The 15705-nt window shown below is 56.1% G+C and overlaps 4 protein-coding genes across 4 annotated transcripts; 1 reads left to right on the top strand and 3 right to left on the bottom strand.

The window, feature by feature from the left end:
• Window positions 1-1094: 1094 nt before the first annotated feature.
• On the bottom strand, window positions 1095-4303 carry LTHEOB_4607 (Nonribosomal peptide synthetase 12 protein; the record flags this gene model as incomplete). Its single annotated transcript, XM_035513660.1, has 5 exons — window positions 1095-2789; window positions 2844-3264; window positions 3317-3420; window positions 3473-3690; window positions 3745-4303. 5 exons carry the CDS (start codon window positions 4301-4303, stop codon window positions 1095-1097), a joined length of 2997 nt encoding a protein of 998 aa, XP_035374656.1.
• A 965-nt stretch (window positions 4304-5268) lies between these two features.
• LTHEOB_4606 (Crotonase core) lies at window positions 5269-6304 on the top strand (the record flags this gene model as incomplete). The annotated part of the gene is made up of 6 exons (XM_035513659.1): window positions 5269-5455; window positions 5500-5630; window positions 5685-5714; window positions 5773-5889; window positions 5941-6118; window positions 6171-6304. The coding sequence occupies 6 exons, from the start codon at window positions 5269-5271 to the stop codon at window positions 6302-6304; spliced, it is 777 nt and encodes a 258-aa protein (XP_035374655.1).
• A 2605-nt stretch (window positions 6305-8909) lies between these two features.
• LTHEOB_4605 (putative fad oxidoreductase) lies at window positions 8910-10130 on the bottom strand (the record flags this gene model as incomplete). The annotated part of the gene is made up of 1 exon (XM_035513658.1): window positions 8910-10130. The coding sequence occupies one exon, from the start codon at window positions 10128-10130 to the stop codon at window positions 8910-8912; it is 1221 nt and encodes a 406-aa protein (XP_035374654.1).
• A 2860-nt stretch (window positions 10131-12990) lies between these two features.
• Window positions 12991-14706, bottom strand: LTHEOB_4604 (Glucan-alpha- -glucosidase protein; the record flags this gene model as incomplete). The annotated part of the gene is made up of 2 exons (XM_035513657.1): window positions 12991-14327; window positions 14382-14706. 2 exons carry the CDS (start codon window positions 14704-14706, stop codon window positions 12991-12993), a joined length of 1662 nt encoding a protein of 553 aa, XP_035374653.1.
• Between the last annotated feature and the right edge of the window lie 999 nt (window positions 14707-15705).

The following is a 15705-nucleotide window of genomic DNA, read 5'->3' as shown; positions in this document are numbered from 1 at the left end:
GGTTGGCTGGCTGGCTAGCAGTCCTGGGCGCCTTCTCCGGCTGAACCTAGTCTTCTTGTTCGTCACGCTTTTGCAGGTCTGGATGCAGGATCATCCCGTCAACCCGGGCACACTTTCGAGGTACCTCGCGGGGTGGGGCCGGCATCTGAGATATGGGCAGACATATCGGCCATCGTCGTAGTACGCAGGAACTGCAACTCCTGTGATTCTGAAGCGACTATCTCTACGTGATTTACGGACCAGATTTGTTGCGCATTAGATTAAGTAGGTAGACGCGGAGTGGTGCCGGGAAGACTTGCCATAACGGTTGACCGAAGTAAGCATTGCTGGTCCAACAGTGTTGCCAGTCTCCTTCTCTGCGAGACTCTTTCAGCAGGCGGCTTGCTGCAACTAGTTAAAGAAATCTGAGCTTGGTCGTGGCGGTGGTAGTAGAATGAAAATACCAACTCCGGCTGTCCAATCTGGCTCTTCTCTGAACTTTGAGGACGGAGCAAGCAGATTAATCGCCGTTACACCTTCCATCTGATCCTTGATGCCTAAGGTTGACAAGATCAAAGAGATAAATCCTTGCCATCACGTGCACGTTGTTCAACAGGATCGAACGAAGCAAAATGGTCCGTCGTGATCTAGATCTTGCGTAGCGTAGCGGCTGGAGCGGGCTATTCAGATACGAGCCTATAGCTTAGTATTTATAGCGGATTAATTATTAGTGGCCTCCTTTTGCAAGCACTAGTCCTTGTTGCTAAAAGTAGCACTATATAACAGTACATTTATAGATCGCTTTCGAACAAGCCTGTAACGTAGCTCGGATCTGCACGATCGTACGAGCATCCGCCGCGGCTCTAAGTAATCTACGCGTAGCCGGCCTGGAACTCGGCCCACCCCGGCGGCAATCATGGTAACACGGGCCCAAATGCCGAAACGCGCATAAAACAACAAGCGAGAGTGTCATTTCCCATCATTTTCGCCTCTTCAACACCCAACTAAGTAACTCGCCCGCCCTGTTCGCCCAGTTCAAAAAAAATATTACCTAAAACCCAACCAATCAAATCCCGAAGCGCCCAACCATTTTCCCCCTTCCCTTCAATCCCTACTCACGAATCGAAAATCGCCCCGTACGCCGGAATCCCCCTCGCCTCCATCCCATACACGACCTTCTGCGTCAACTTCTTATTCGAAATGATGCACACGGCCTCGGCCCCGCTCTCCTTCCACAACCGGTACGAAATGGCCACCATATCCGGCTTCCCCATCGTCCGCGTATTGTGCACCACGGCCTGCGGATCCGTATCGTAGACAGCCCGCACAATCTCCTCGCCAAACGTCTTCTCCGGATGCGGCGTCGACCAAAAGATGCGACACGGCACCCTCTTCGCCAGAATCACCGGCAAACACGGCCCAATCCCACTCCCCGTCGCGACCAGCACGACGCTTTTAAACAGCGGCGCGATGCGCAGCACGCCGCACGCCGGGATGCCGCGGACGTAGAGCTCGGTCGGGCAGCGATCGATCTGGCGCTTGGTCCAGTCGCCGGCGTTGGACACGACGAGCGAGAAGCCGCGCTTGCCCGGCTCGCTGATGGTGGCGAAGGCGTGCCACTCGACGAGGGGCCGCTCGGAGAGCCGCACGGCGGTGCCGGGGACGGTGTCGGTGTAGTCGAAGTAGAGGCGGATGGCGTGGTCGGAGAGCTTCTCGGGGACGACGCGGACTTTGCGGAGACGCGTCCACGGCAGGACGATGGAGATGGTGATGACGACGACGAGCCAGAAGCCCGGGCTGGTGACGAGGGCGCGGCCGAGCGGGACGGATCCGCGGAGAGAGGCGGTTGTTAGCACGGTCTGCGCCCAGATCAGGGCCAGCGCGGTCCAGCCGGCGAAGCGGTGGACGAGCTCGAACGAGTCGTGGTGTTTCTGGCGGAGGGCCGGGTAGGCGAGGACGATCATGGCGAGGAGGAGCGCGACGACGAGGTAGGAGACGACGATGGCGGCGAGGCTGATGGGGACGTTGGGATCGTGGATGGCGTAGTAGCGCGTCGCGCAGATGGTGAACGCGGTGAACCACGCCGTCGCCATCATGGCGCACCCGCTGTGCAGGCCGCCGATGTGGAAGACGCGCGCGCACTGCCGCCGGATGCAGAGCGGCCACGACGTCGGGACGGCTGTGGCGAGGTTGAAGAGAAGGTTGATGACGTATTCCTGGCGCATCAGCACCGCGAAGGTCAGGTTGGCGGCTGTGGCCGTCGTCATGCTTTGCAGGCTGAGCGTGTTGGTTTTCCAGTAGTTCGACGCGAGAACGATGACAGGGATAAGGTTTGCAATCCACACGATCGAGAAGAAGCGCCTGTAGAGCGAGAAGAAGCGGTGGCGGAGCCAGCGTTCGCCGTGGAAACCATTCTTCTCCGGGAGAGCGAACGGATCCTCCTCTTTCTCTTTGAGCGAACTTGGCGACGAAGACGAGCGCGATGTAGCCGTGACGATGACACCCTTCTCCGGATCCTTGGAGTCGGCAAGTCTGAGAGACTCTGGAGGAGTTTCCGGCGGAGTATCTGGAAGCTGAGCTGGGGAGCGCTGGGCTGCCAATTCTTTCAAGTGTCTCTTGTCAATCTTGCCGTTAGCCGTAAGGGGCATGCCGGGGACCGCAATCCATTTTGACGGGACAGCGTAGTACGGCAGGAAGTTTTGCGTGTGCTCCACCACCGCGTCTGCGTCTACCTCGGTGCGTGCAGCATAAAAGCCCCAAAGCGCGCCATCGATCAAGAGAGTGCAGGCTTTCTCGATGCCGGAGAATTTCTACAGGCGTCAGCGTGGCTTCAACACCAGTCATGTGTGCATCTTGAGACCAACCTCGATTGTCGAAGAAATCCCATCCAACTCGACGCGGAATCCCTTCACCTTCACCTGGTCGTCCGCACGACCAAGGATGTCTAGCGAGCCGTCGGCCCGCCAACGAACGAGATCGCCCGTGTTAAACATCATGCTTCCATCGTCCGCGAAGCGATCCCGCTTGAACCGCGACGCCGTCAGGTCTGGAAGATTGAGATAACCGCGAGACACACCCTCGCCGCCGACCCACATGGCTCCAACTTCGCCGACAGGGACGGGCTGCTCGTCTTCATCGAGGATGTAGACGGTCGTGTTGGGGATGGGCTTCCCGATGCTCAGCTCCTCTCCCGGCGTGTGGATGTGAGCCGTGTTGAGGATTGTGATTTCTGTCGGACCACAGATGTTCACAAAAGTGGTGTTGACAGCCCACTCATCAGCCAGCCTATGAAACGTCAGCATGCCCAGTTGGAACTATGCTGCACACAGATACTTACGACTGTGGGCACCGTTCTCCTCCGACAGCAATCGTCTTCAGGTTTGGGTAATCCGACTTCCGGTATTTACCCAAGATGGACGGAGTTCCAATGAAAGTGTCGGCCTTGGTGCGGGTTAGCAAAAGAAAGGATATACTAGGTGCAATCAGGACTCACCTCACGGAGGCACGCAGCCCAGTCAGAAGTGCGCAGAACCAGCGTACCGCCATTCATCAGGCAGCCGAGGATTTCCCAGGCTGCCATATCGAATGAAACATTGAGCACCTGGCATACTCTGCTACCGGGGCCGATCTGAAGGTTGGCTGGCGCCAGGCACAGAGTGTTGGTGACGTTCCCGTGGGCGACATCAACGCCCTTGGGCATGCCAGTGGTCCCTGTCTCGCGTGAGTGATTTTTCGCTAGCGAATTGAATTGAAAGGATAGCCTACCGCTAGTGTAGATGATGTACGCTCCATCCTTCTCATCCACGGCCACATCAAGCCGTTCGGCAGATGTGGCTGGCTGGGCGTCGTCAATGACGCAGATTTGCTGATCGTAAGCCGCCATTCGCTTAACTTTTTCCTCGAACTTTTTCAGACAAAGAATGACAGGTGCTTGGGTGTCTCGGAAAATGTGAGACAACATCTGCTCTGTGACGACTCCACCATCAATGGGGATGTACTGGCATCCGGTCTTGAGCACAGCAAGAATGGCTATGAGCATGGGGATGGAGCGTTGAACGACAACACAGACGCGCTGGCGCGGCTGGAGCCCCTGCTGGACCAGGAGGTTGGCAAGGCAATTGGCCTCGCAGTCAAGCATGCCGTAGGTAATGGTCTCGCCATTGTGGGTGGCTGCTGCTTGGTTTGGCTGAATGTCTGCGAAGTGCTCGAAGGCCTTGTGGATGAGGGTAAAGGGGCGGGGGATGGTCTGTCCGCGTCCAAACTGATTGAACAAATCTTTGTCCTGTCCAGACAGGTTTTCAATCCCTCGGAAGACTGGCTCCATGATGGGATGAATGGGATGCAATAAGAAACAAAAGAGGGCCTGGTAGGAGAGACACAGGTTGGGGAGACAAACACATGGATGCTCCCCGAGATATATACTTGGACTGGGCCATGGCAGCTAGTCTGGCCATTTCGGAAGCTGCAGCACCTTGCGGGAAGTATTTCCTGATACGACGGATTGAGACAGGCAATATGGCTTGCAGAATACGGGCCATTGGCGATGAGGAGGGAGCAGTCGATCGTGCCATCAACAAGCAAGTCGGCACCAAACAACCAGGAGGCCTCGTGAGCAGGGGGTGGCCTGTGGCTTCAGGCGAAGGAACTAGACTAGGAGCACAAGCAACGTATAGCGGAATCGGAAGCGGGAGCCGGATTGAGCGGTGCTGGGTCTCTCCGTAGCATGGGCCTGTGCGAGAAAAAGACCTGGCAGAGCTTCCCGGCCGAGTAACGCTCACGGTTTCACAGCGGCTAGCGATGTGATGGACGAGCTCTCGTGGAGCCCAGAAGATTGACCGCACGTGGGCATCGGCGGCTAGCCCCGATCAGGCAGGAGCTTTGACACGGGCGCGTTTGGTCCTACGGAGGCGCGGGCGGTACGACGCCGGGCTGGCGTGGGCAAAAGACGAGATGAAGGCTGGAAGCCACGGCCCACAGTTGCAATGTCGTTGCGGGGCGGGCGTGCGCAGATTGAGATCGGTCTCAGGATCCAAGGGTTCCGAGGGACCGTTTCATGGGCGGAGTTGCGGTCCGGGGCCGCAGATGGGAAGGCGTTAGAGCAGTTCCAAGCGAGCGAGCACGGCAAGGGAAGCTCGCGGCATCAGTGCAGAAGTCGGACGGAACGCCTGACACATGCAGCTCGATGAAACGGGCTGTGTGTTTGCCGCCGGCAGCTCTGTTTCGCGCGAGTCAGTCGCCGTCCTTATACATAGCTGCCAGCAAGCCAGTGCTCAGCACCAGCAATAAACAATGGAAACAGTGCGTGTGACGACCCGGCCCGACGGCGTGTCCGTCGTCGAATTCAACCGGCCCAGCAAGCGCAATGCCTTCACCCAGGCCATGATCGACGATTTTACTTCCAAGCTTTCTGCTCTCGATCAGGACACATCTGTGCGCGCCGTCGTTGTCACCGGGTCACCTGGAGGGCCTTTTTCTGGTAGGTCGAATGGTCCTCTGCATGCAAAGTCTAACGAGTTGCAGCTGGAGTGGATCTCAAAGAATTGGTCCAGATTTCAGAGGCCGAGGCACACGAGCGGAAATTCCTCCGGGACCTGACGGACGCTCTGACAGCCTTCAGCAAGCCCATCATTGCCGCCGTCGTAGGCTTCGCGGTAGGCATAGCGCAACTGCTCAAGCAATAGTGGGTGCTGACATGGGGCGGACAGCTTGGCGGCGGGTTCGAGGTTGCGCTGTTGGTAGGTGGTAAATAAGGTGGCAGGAACGACGGATAGCACCCGGCTAAGCGATCAGCAGTGTGACATCATCTACGCCGCCGACAATGCCCTCCTGGGGCTCCCCGAGATCCGAATAGGCACCATCCCAGGCGCTGGCGGCACCCAGCATCTTACCGCGTTGCTGGGCAAGCACAAGGTTGGTTGCATCAGATAATGCCTCGTCCCCACTGCTGATCCGGAGCAATAGGCTATGGAATTCATCCTCACTGGTGCCTCAGCCACCGCGCAGGAGCTAGAGCGTCTCGGCCTGGTCAATCGCACCTTCCCTGCCGATCGCGTGCTGGACGAGGCCCTGCAGCTTGCCGCCCGCATCGCATCCATGTCTTCCGCCGTCGCCAAGCTGGCGAAACGCTCCGTCCTGAACGGTACGTACCTCCGTTCCCGCTGCATTCAAATCACACTGACAACGGTACCTAGCTTCTGAGAACCTGCTTTCTGCTGGTATGGACAGAGAAAAAGAATTGTACTACGCCTCTTTCTCCACCCACGACTGCAAGGAGGGTATGACTGCCTTTTTGGAGAAGCGCCCTCCAAAGTTCGAGCACCGATGAACCTTCTACATCATCACTAGTCAGCCCCACGTTTTTTCTTGGGCACATCCCATCGGCTGCTACATGGGGGCAACCATTTCCTTGCGACTGCTTCATCGAGTAACGTCCGAAAAACTATGATGTAGCACATGAGAGAATCTTATCTACAAGACGTCATGTCCTCTCTTGATCGTGCGATATTGATCGCCGGGTCTGCTCCAGGCGGGGTAGCTATCTCCAATGATGTCTTTTATCGCCGTCGACGTCAACTTCCTAAAAGCTCTCGCCCGTGCATCCAAAGACCCTGGTATCCCCGCACCAGCTCCTTCTCAATTCTACTGGTGGGATGATCCACCCTTCCCCGGACCGGTCTACATCCGGCATGGCATTTGCCGATGCCGCCGTTATCGGGAGCGGGCCGACTGCCTTAACGTTAAACCCGTCCATCTCCTTCTAGACGCGCCTCTCGTTTAGAAATTAATAGCTTGGGCGGGGAAGTGCATTGGCCAACGAAATTCTGCGAATTCCGTCGTAGATTATCTTCGGGGCATTAACACACGATAATCAGCTTAACATAACTCCCTTATTGGCCCAACGCACTGATCCCGCCTATTTCGTTAAATCGATAGAAGGAGCATTACGTCTAAAATAGAACACATCAGTGAAAGCTAGAACGTTCACCCGAGCGATGAAGTAATTACGGCCGATACCAAGCTTTCCAGCAAGTCTTTAGCACTATATCCTACACGCTCATCCGCGGCAACGCCTTGGCATGCCTAGCATCCCCTCATCGACCCGACGCCGACATCGTCGCAGGCGTTCCAGGGTTCACACTTGGCAAGACGAGACAAGACGCGTGTTCCGTCCCTCAAGACGTCTTGGCTGAGAATTGGCAAGACGTTTTGCCAAGTGCCACCCCCCGGCATCTCCGTCTCCGAGTTCGGTCGGTCTACTCCTCTACATCCGTATTTCCGGGCCGGTGTCTACACAGCCTCCCGCCCCTTTCAACGCCAAGATCAGGATCGATCGAGTCGTACCTGGCAGTGCAGGAACGAGCACATCGTCACATGGACTGCTCATCCGCCCGCCCTACTCACCGGCGCTATCTGCGGCTGGATGCGCTCAAGTCAGAGCATTTCAGGTCCCCGAGTTCGGCATCGAATACGCGGCGGAGTTGAGCGCCACGGTCATCTAAGACAACGGGCAGCGCGCAGTTCCGCCCGGCACGGACCTGCATTGCCATCGGCAAAGCTCTCGTTACGTCGCTCTTTAGCGAGCAGGCGTCAGGAGACTAAGAACTAGTTGGGTCGGCTTGCCGACCGTATACGGTCCGGGGACGAAGTCTAGAGCAGGCCGCGGCGTGCTGCTAGCGCTGAGTGGCCGGGATGGTGTTGAGCACAAGGATCCGGACATGTTGTTGTTGATGGTGTGAATGATGATGGGGTAGCGGGGAAGGATGATAGTACTGTCAGCCTCTTTGAGTTACTGGTGAGAAAAAAGCAAGTCGGTTTGTAGGGGCTATTGTGGAACGGTGCGTTGGCTGATGGTACTGGTCGGGCAGTGCTCGACGGCAGGCTGCCCTGATCAGCTTCTGCGGAATGTGTGGAGGAAGGTTTTCTGACAGAAGTCCTGGAGTGCTTTCATTAGAATAGTGCTTCTATAGCATTGGTGTCTGATACCTTGACGCCATCTCACGAGATTTTGACTCCTCATGAATCATCTCGTTGACTATTCGTCATTTTCGCCGCTAAATCTTACGCGAGAATAATAGTAATTACTTTTTTTTGCATATTTTTCCTTCGCTCTAACAGCTCTCTCGTACTGATTGTTGCTTGCGCTAATGGTGGCTGGTGGCGTTTTGTGGTGATGGTGGCGGCTGGTGGCGACGGTTGGTGGTGATGTGGCGGTCAATGGCGGCGTTTGTTGGTGATGGCTATGCTGGTTGGTCACTGGTCAACCACTGGTAGTTTCTGGCTTTGTTTTTCCCGTGGTTGTGCTGTTCGTAATTGTATCCTTGGCGGTTACTTTCGTAGGATTGCCCGTGATAATTTTCCCAACATGGGCAAAATTCCCTGCGGCACAGGAGCGCCTAGTAGTAGCTGACAGAGTCAACAGAGCTGAAGATGGACGCGTAAGCTCTACGGAAACTCGCGTTACCGCTGGCGCCTTCCAGCTCCTCAAGATCCTCCAGCAAGCTCGGGATCGATCCAGTACCTGGCTGCGTAGGAATGGGGTGACAAAGGGCTGTCATGGGCACTTCCTTAGGGTAATACAGCTCGGCCTGTAAGGTCCACTAGAATGATAAACTAGGCTTACCGAAAGAGGTCCGTAGGGTAGCGTAAAAATAAATAGTTGTAGCTGACTACGAAGATGCTATCTACTGTAAACGACTGTGGTTTATATACATACAGACTGGCTAGTGGTTGGCCAGGTTGTACTGCTGTCTAGCCATTAAGGTCACCAATTGCAAGTCTCATCCCTTGGGTGAGTCAGGTGCTGGCCGGCAGTTTTTCAGGTTGGCATCGGATAATCTAGTCACCGCCCAATCTCACTGTGTTGCTTCACTGGTACTCATCCCCGGGTCGTAACAAAAGAATGAGGTGCAGATTGTGAAGTGATTGATGGCTTAGATAACGGCCCGTTCCAGAATGGGCCGTCCAGACGGAATTCTGTTGTAGAGCAGGTCCGAGAGATCAAGGGTACGGAAGGCTCCGTAGACAATAAGTTCCGCAAGCGCTCTCCCACAAGCCGGTGCCTGTTGGCTCCCATGTCCGGAGAACCCACAGCAGAAAAGCAAATTCTTCACTTCCGTGTGAGGACCGATGATGGCATTGTGGTCAAATGTGTTGAACTCGTAGTGGCCGACCCACGATTGAGTGATTCTGGCCGTGGAAAATTGTGGCACGCGCTTGGCAAGGACCGGAAAGATCTTCTCGTTCCAAACATCCTCCGGGTAACCGAAATCGTCGACATCGACAGCGATGTCGGGTCCAATGGGCGGGCAGCCTACAAGGTAGTCTTTCTCGCCGAATGAGCGAAGATGTACGCCAGTTGGGTCTATCGTCAGCGGCAGATCTTGATCGAGCGGCTGATCCACCTCGAAGATGTATGTGTAGCGCCGGCGCGCTTCGATGGGCAGGTTGACACCCGCCATGGAAGCCACTTGGCCAGCACGAGTGCCACTCGCATTGACAACCCTCCCAACTGCAATGGTTTCTCCGGTCTTCAGAGTGACTGTTTTGATTTCATCGCCAGCTCTACCGACGGCGACTACCTCGCTGTGCACGTATTCAACGCCTCGAGCAGTGGCTTTCTGTCGTAGCCACTCCACCATGCCGAGTGCATCAAACGCGCCTTCATCTACGGTGTTGAGGCTGCCACAGACAACGTCTTCGAGATGGTAGAACGGATATTTCTTGGCGATCTCGCTGCGAGAGACGATGCGTGTGCCGGCTCCACACGACGCCTGCAAATCGCGGTCCTCTTCCAATACTTTGGCAAAGGCTTGGTTGTCGGCAAGGTATAGGTAGCCGAAGTTGCGGATCGGGATGTTGGGCACGTTCGGGTCGTTGTCCAGGTTTTTGTGAAAGTCCTTGATGAAAGAGGCCCCGTATTGTGCGATCTTGACGTTGATCGAGGTCGCAAACTGTTGACGAATGCAGTTGTTGCTAGCCTTGGTTGCGGAGAACTGGAGAGAAGGGTCTCGCTCCACGACGAGGATACGGCCGTTGAAGTCGGGGTTTGAGCTCAAGAACCAGGCAATAGATGAGCCGCTTGTAGCGCCACCAATGATGATGACATCGTAGGAGGCGCTTTTTGGAGTATGAGGATAATTGTTGATGGACATGATGAAATGATCTTGGATTGTTGCATTGTCACACAGCTCAACCAAAAGCTAATTTATATCACTTTCGAAGTCTTTACTGCTCTAGCCTCTAGTCCTTCTCGACAAAAAACAACTCAGAGGTAACTACAAGCTTGGAAACCTTCGGCGGGTGCTGTCAAAGTAGACAAACATGAAGAGGTCAATTTGTAAGCTGATGGCGCTTACCAAATCGAGACAGCTGACAAATGCGAGTTCGCACTCGGTTTCGCCTGCCCTAACTAGAGGAAAAAAAGTTCTTCAGCATAACGTGCTGCTAAGTAAAAGTCAAAGGTCTAGAGAAGCAGCAACTGTTGTCGTTATGGTCATTATCACATCTACACGTAGCCGGCATACATAGACTGTAGCGAAAACGCAATGCTCATTAGATAGGTTAACCCCTATTCCATACACTATGTCCGTGCATAAAGCATGCTAGAGAGAAAGTCTCGCCGAGACATTCTTCTCTAGCGTGTATGGTGTGTAATACAGGGCTTATGAAGCGGAGTTGATGGGCGTTACTATCCCGCTTCTCCTGTAGGCTCCCTTTCCCAAGCATCTTAGGCACTTGGAACACCCATTTCAGGACTACAAGTCCTCGATCCTACGACGAGCCGTCTTTTCAATAATCAGTCATGGTGAACAAAAGTGCCATTGCTGAGTTAATTACCTTCTGAAGGCACCCACTTGTAGGATTAGCACACAAGCTTGGTAGTCGATCCCGAAGGACCGAGAGGGGGAACAAGCCGCACCCCGAACATGTGCCTCGGAAATTAGAGAGACTCTTTCGGTCTATAAATCTTACGAGTAGAATAGTCGCATTTAAAAGGAAGAAAAACTGTATAGATGGACCGTGAACTCTATCCTACGCTACGAGCACGAGTCCGTCTACGTTATAGCTTTTGACTGCTTGCCCGTCTTATTCTATACCGTGTACTCAATAGTCTGCTCTTGGCATTTGTGCAAATAGCTTCAACCGAGCCTTCTACAGAACGCCTGACATTACAGTGTGCGTACGTGCTCGGAAGAATGCGAACGCGGCCAATCAACTTGCCTGCCTTCTCAGCTTTCAAAGCATCGACTTCTTGAAATCTGATCAAACTGAGATTCGATTGTAGTTGCCGCGATGTGGTGGGGTATCTGGACAAATGACTGCAGTTTGCAGACATCAGTAATGGAGAGAGCAATATTACGTTCGTAGCATTGCGAGTGGCGATTCTCTTAGGCGTTGTAATATCTTTGCGATTCTGGTGGTGAAAAGGCGAAGGTAAGTGGTATTTAATGGGGAGTTACATTGTGCTGAGGGTGCGTCAAAATTATAACCACTGTGGCTCAAAAACTCCTTCACTATTGCATGCTATTGCCTTGTAATTCGGTGTCAATCATGATGTCGCATTTCGAAGAAGTTGATCACGGTAATGGTTCTACAACACCAGAAGCACATGAGGCGAATTCCGGTGTTGAAAAGCGCAGTAAGTGAAGAGAAAAAAATAAAGGGAAAAAAAAGCTCGGTCCCATCGTTCGACCATCCATCACCACCAACAATTTTTTTCACATGCAAAGCCACAACTCTAAACCACACCACACCACACACCCACATCGCATTTCCCCCCGGGCACCACCCTGGAGTTCATCCCTCATAGCCGCCGACGCACACCACACCACACACCCCCCACACCCCGCATGCATGCACCCCGCAGCGCGTACATGCCCAACCCACCAACCAAACGCCTTTTTTCCTCACCACCACCACAGCCCGCATCGAACCACCTTTCCGTAATCAATTTTCCCGGCGAATAATCACCCAACATCGAGATAGCCACACACATACCCGCACCCAAAGCCCCAACCATCTTACCTTGTGTGATCCCAATCGAGGAGTTTCCAATTACCTGCAGAAAAAGGATCAGGCCCAGAGCGCCAATAGAGAAAACCAAGCAAAAAACTGTTGGGAATCGATACTCGCCACAACCGAGAGATGGCGTCGACAAGGGTGCCGCGGACGGTGGGGCCGGGGTTTGACAGCATCAGCACACACTCTCTTCGACGGTCATCAATCCGTCGTTATCGCCAGTCGTTTCGTCACGAGTCACCACCCCGCATGAAGACGACAGATGCATAGAGGCTGACGGCAGCAAGCAATTGGAAGGCTGATGGCGTACGAAACTAAGCGACGATAAGGGTTTGTTCAACGTCATAATCACAAGCCTGCAAAGCGGAGATCGATGCGCAACCTTAAATCGGCCGTGGTGGGTAGAACACGAGTAGCAAGGTCGTAAATTCGAAACGACGAAAAGAAAAGAACTCATAAAAAGCGACCATGGTCTCCCCATAAGGGCAGAGGGGAAAAAAAGCATCAAATCCGTACTCAACATTCACACGAAACACCAAGCACGCTAGCAAACACCGGACAAAAGCCCAGAAAAATCCAGAGATTCATAATACTAAAAACACTAACGGACCGGACCGTACGCCGTTCTAGCCCCAACGCCCGCCGTCCCGCTCGCGCGGGGCGCGCGGCGCGCGTACATCATCCGCAACGGAGAGCGGCTCTAAAGCAGATATGGATCTGCGGGGGCGCCGCCTGCCGCGCTCTCGCCTCTTTACCCTGACCTGTTCTCATTCCTTGTTCTGTTCCATCATCTTCATCATCTTCCCCCTCTTCCTCCGCTCTCTTTATCTGTATCATTCTACAAAACCCCAAACGAAAGACTAAAACGACAAGAGAGAAATGAAAAAAAGGTTCTTCCTCCACAAAGTATCAATCTCCCCCCACCTACCATCATCATTCGCTTACCTACCAGTAGTCTTCGCACTTACAATTTTTACAAGAAGACACAACAACTTACAACCTCTGCCTCGCCCACACGGCCTGCAAGAAGGCGCCGTAGCTCCACGTCAGGTCCGTAGCGCCACGCTCGTAGCCGGTCCAGCGATCGAACTGCTCGCTCAGCGCGCCGTCGCTGCTGGCATGCTTGCGGATGACAGCCAGGAAACCGTCACCGAGGTCCTTCAGCCTGTTGAGGGCCGTCTCGACAACGCCGGTGCCGTCGCCGAGCTCGTAGCTCTTGCGTTGCCACGACAGCGGGCAGTCTGACGACGACTCCGGGCAGACAAGGCCGCGCCAGAACTCCCAGCCCGTCTCGCTAACCTCGACGGTGGCTGTCTCGTTGACGCGCGCCGCAGTCTGGAACAGGATCTCAGCGACGCTGGCGGTGCATAGGAACCACGGGTTGCCGGCGCCCGGGTGCGGCGAGGCGTAGCCGTCGTACGCGTCCTCGGGGTAGCGACCGACGCCGGCCGGGCGAAGCGGGTCGCCCTCCGGGAAGGCCGACAGCTCCTGGCCAGGCTGCGCGTTGATGGGGTAGCGGTCGCGCTGGTCCTTGACGAACTTCATCAACGTGACGAGCACCGCGTCGTCGTGCGGCGGGAACACCGCTGCGTCCGGGTAGGCTGGCTCGAGCGCGTTGCCGTGGATGCTGCCGAGCAGCACGCTGCAGTCCATACCGGAGCGCTGGAACTCGGCGTCACCGCCGCGCGTGGCGCGGATGTAGCCGCCGCGGGCGTCCCAGAAGTCATTGCGAACCATGGACTCGAGGCGCGAGGCCTGCTGGCGGTAGTACTCAGCAGCGCCGTCGTCGGCGAAGGCGGCGGCGACCTCGGCGCCCTCGCGCAGCGCGCGCAACTGCGCCTGGCCGGTGAAGAAGTGGCGGCCTTGCACCTCCTCCCACAGGTCGAAGCCCGAGTCGGGCCAGTGCCGCGCCACGTACTCCAGGTCCGCCTTGATGATGCTGCGCGCCGGCAATTCCGCGCTGTACAGGCGCCCGAACCAGTCGTCGGTCGAAGCGGTGGTGCGCGACTCCCAGACGCCAGGGTTGCTCTCGTTGTAGGCGCGCATGAACTTCATGAGCGCTGTCGCGCGCAGCGCCGGGCCGTCGCGCTGGGGGCGACCCCAGTTGGAGGTGAAGGGCGACCCATCGACCATGAACTTGGGCTCGCCGAGCCCGTTGAGGTCGGGGAAGGTGAAGTCGCCCGAGGGGTTGGATGTGTGTTGGATTTTCTGCGAGATGGAGGCATACGATTCAAGAGTTGGGAGGAGGACCGTCCGGGAGAGTTCGGAGGTGGGGTCGGCAACGTACAGGTCCACGACCGTCGCCATGGTTATGCCGGCGTCACGCACCCCTAACAACGGACAAGGTTAGCGGAGATGTTAAGAAGCGCGACGAAGAAGCTTACATTGGTAGTAGTAGTTCGGATGCTCCTTGGACGGACTGGCAATGACTGTGCCAGGCGCAGCATGTTGCGCATTCCTGCCGTTTGGCGCAATATTGGCCAGCAGCCTGTCGACGGCGATGTGCTCCTCCTCCTCCAGCCATGTATCGAGGCTCTTCTTGGTGGTTGGGAAGAGGCCTATCTGGTCGGAGACGGCTTGCGCCTTCTCAGCGAGAAGGTCTGTGAGGGCGGGGACTCGCAGCGGGGCCTGGTCGAGCACGGCGGGGATGACGAAGGCATCGGCGCATAGCAGCAAGGCGGCGCCTGAAAGAGAGAAGCGAGTAAACATGACGATGCGAAGGAAGCGCGCTAGAGGGTATCACGTCAAACGAAGAAGAGGAAGCAACTGGAGATGTCTCAGAAGAAGAGCGCGAAGGATAAAGAAGAGGCGGGCGCCTAGGGGTCTGGGGGCATAGAAGAGCGGCGCATGCTCACGGCGACGAGAGCGCGCCTGGCGGATGAGGGCGGCCTAGTGCGGGATGCCATGACTGCCGCGGGCAGAGTCGCGATGCGCTCGTGGCAGGTTCTGTCTCGCAGCTGCTCACTGCACCGCCATTGCCCCGATCCAGTCAGCGCGGCGCGGGAGCGATCCGACGAGTGAGAGGGCCCGGGCGGCGGTTCTGTTTGAGCTGGAGCTGAAAATGACGAGAGTTGGAGGGGCCTGACGTGGGCGCATGACAGACAAAGAAACGTCGCGGGACCGTGGCGACTGGCTGCGGGTCGCCGGGGCGCGTCATAGCCCGAGTCACATGCTCTCGCCCGCTGTTCCTGCAGTAAGAGCCGCGACTGGGCTGGATTTGACTTCGCCCGCCAGAGCAGCCCGCGCTGCAGCAATCACCCAACTCGAAGGCATGCTGCGCAGAAGCTGAACCGCGCCGAGGACTCTGCGGCGCAGCATTTCCGATGGAGGTCCCCTATTCTCACCGATCCTCCAGGCGTCCTCACGCGGACTGTTCTGTGACGTAAGCGGTGCACGCGACGCTCCAGCCCAGCCAGGCATTGCGGGGCCACATGGGCGAAAACCTGGGGAAGGCGGCCGGCCTAACGGCTTTGGCAAAGACGACGGGTCACTTCGGGGAGATCAGGACCAACGCGACCGCGGGGTCTTGTCCGACCACCACCACCGCCTCTCGCCAGCGCATGACGTGGAAGTGCGCGCTGTGGGTGCTACAGCTCGACGATGATGCACCTCCGCGATGCACCCGAAACAGCTTCGCGATTCGCCGGCTTCCGTCAGGAGACGTTTGGCGTCCAACCGGTGGCGCAACGGCCAGCCTGCGGTCCGAAG

Source organism: Lasiodiplodia theobromae (assembly GCF_012971845.1).
Source record: "Lasiodiplodia theobromae strain AM2As chromosome Unknown scaffold_12, whole genome shotgun sequence".
NCBI lineage: Eukaryota > Fungi > Ascomycota > Dothideomycetes > Botryosphaeriales > Botryosphaeriaceae > Lasiodiplodia > Lasiodiplodia theobromae.
This window is presented reverse-complemented; position numbering and strand designations above follow the sequence as displayed.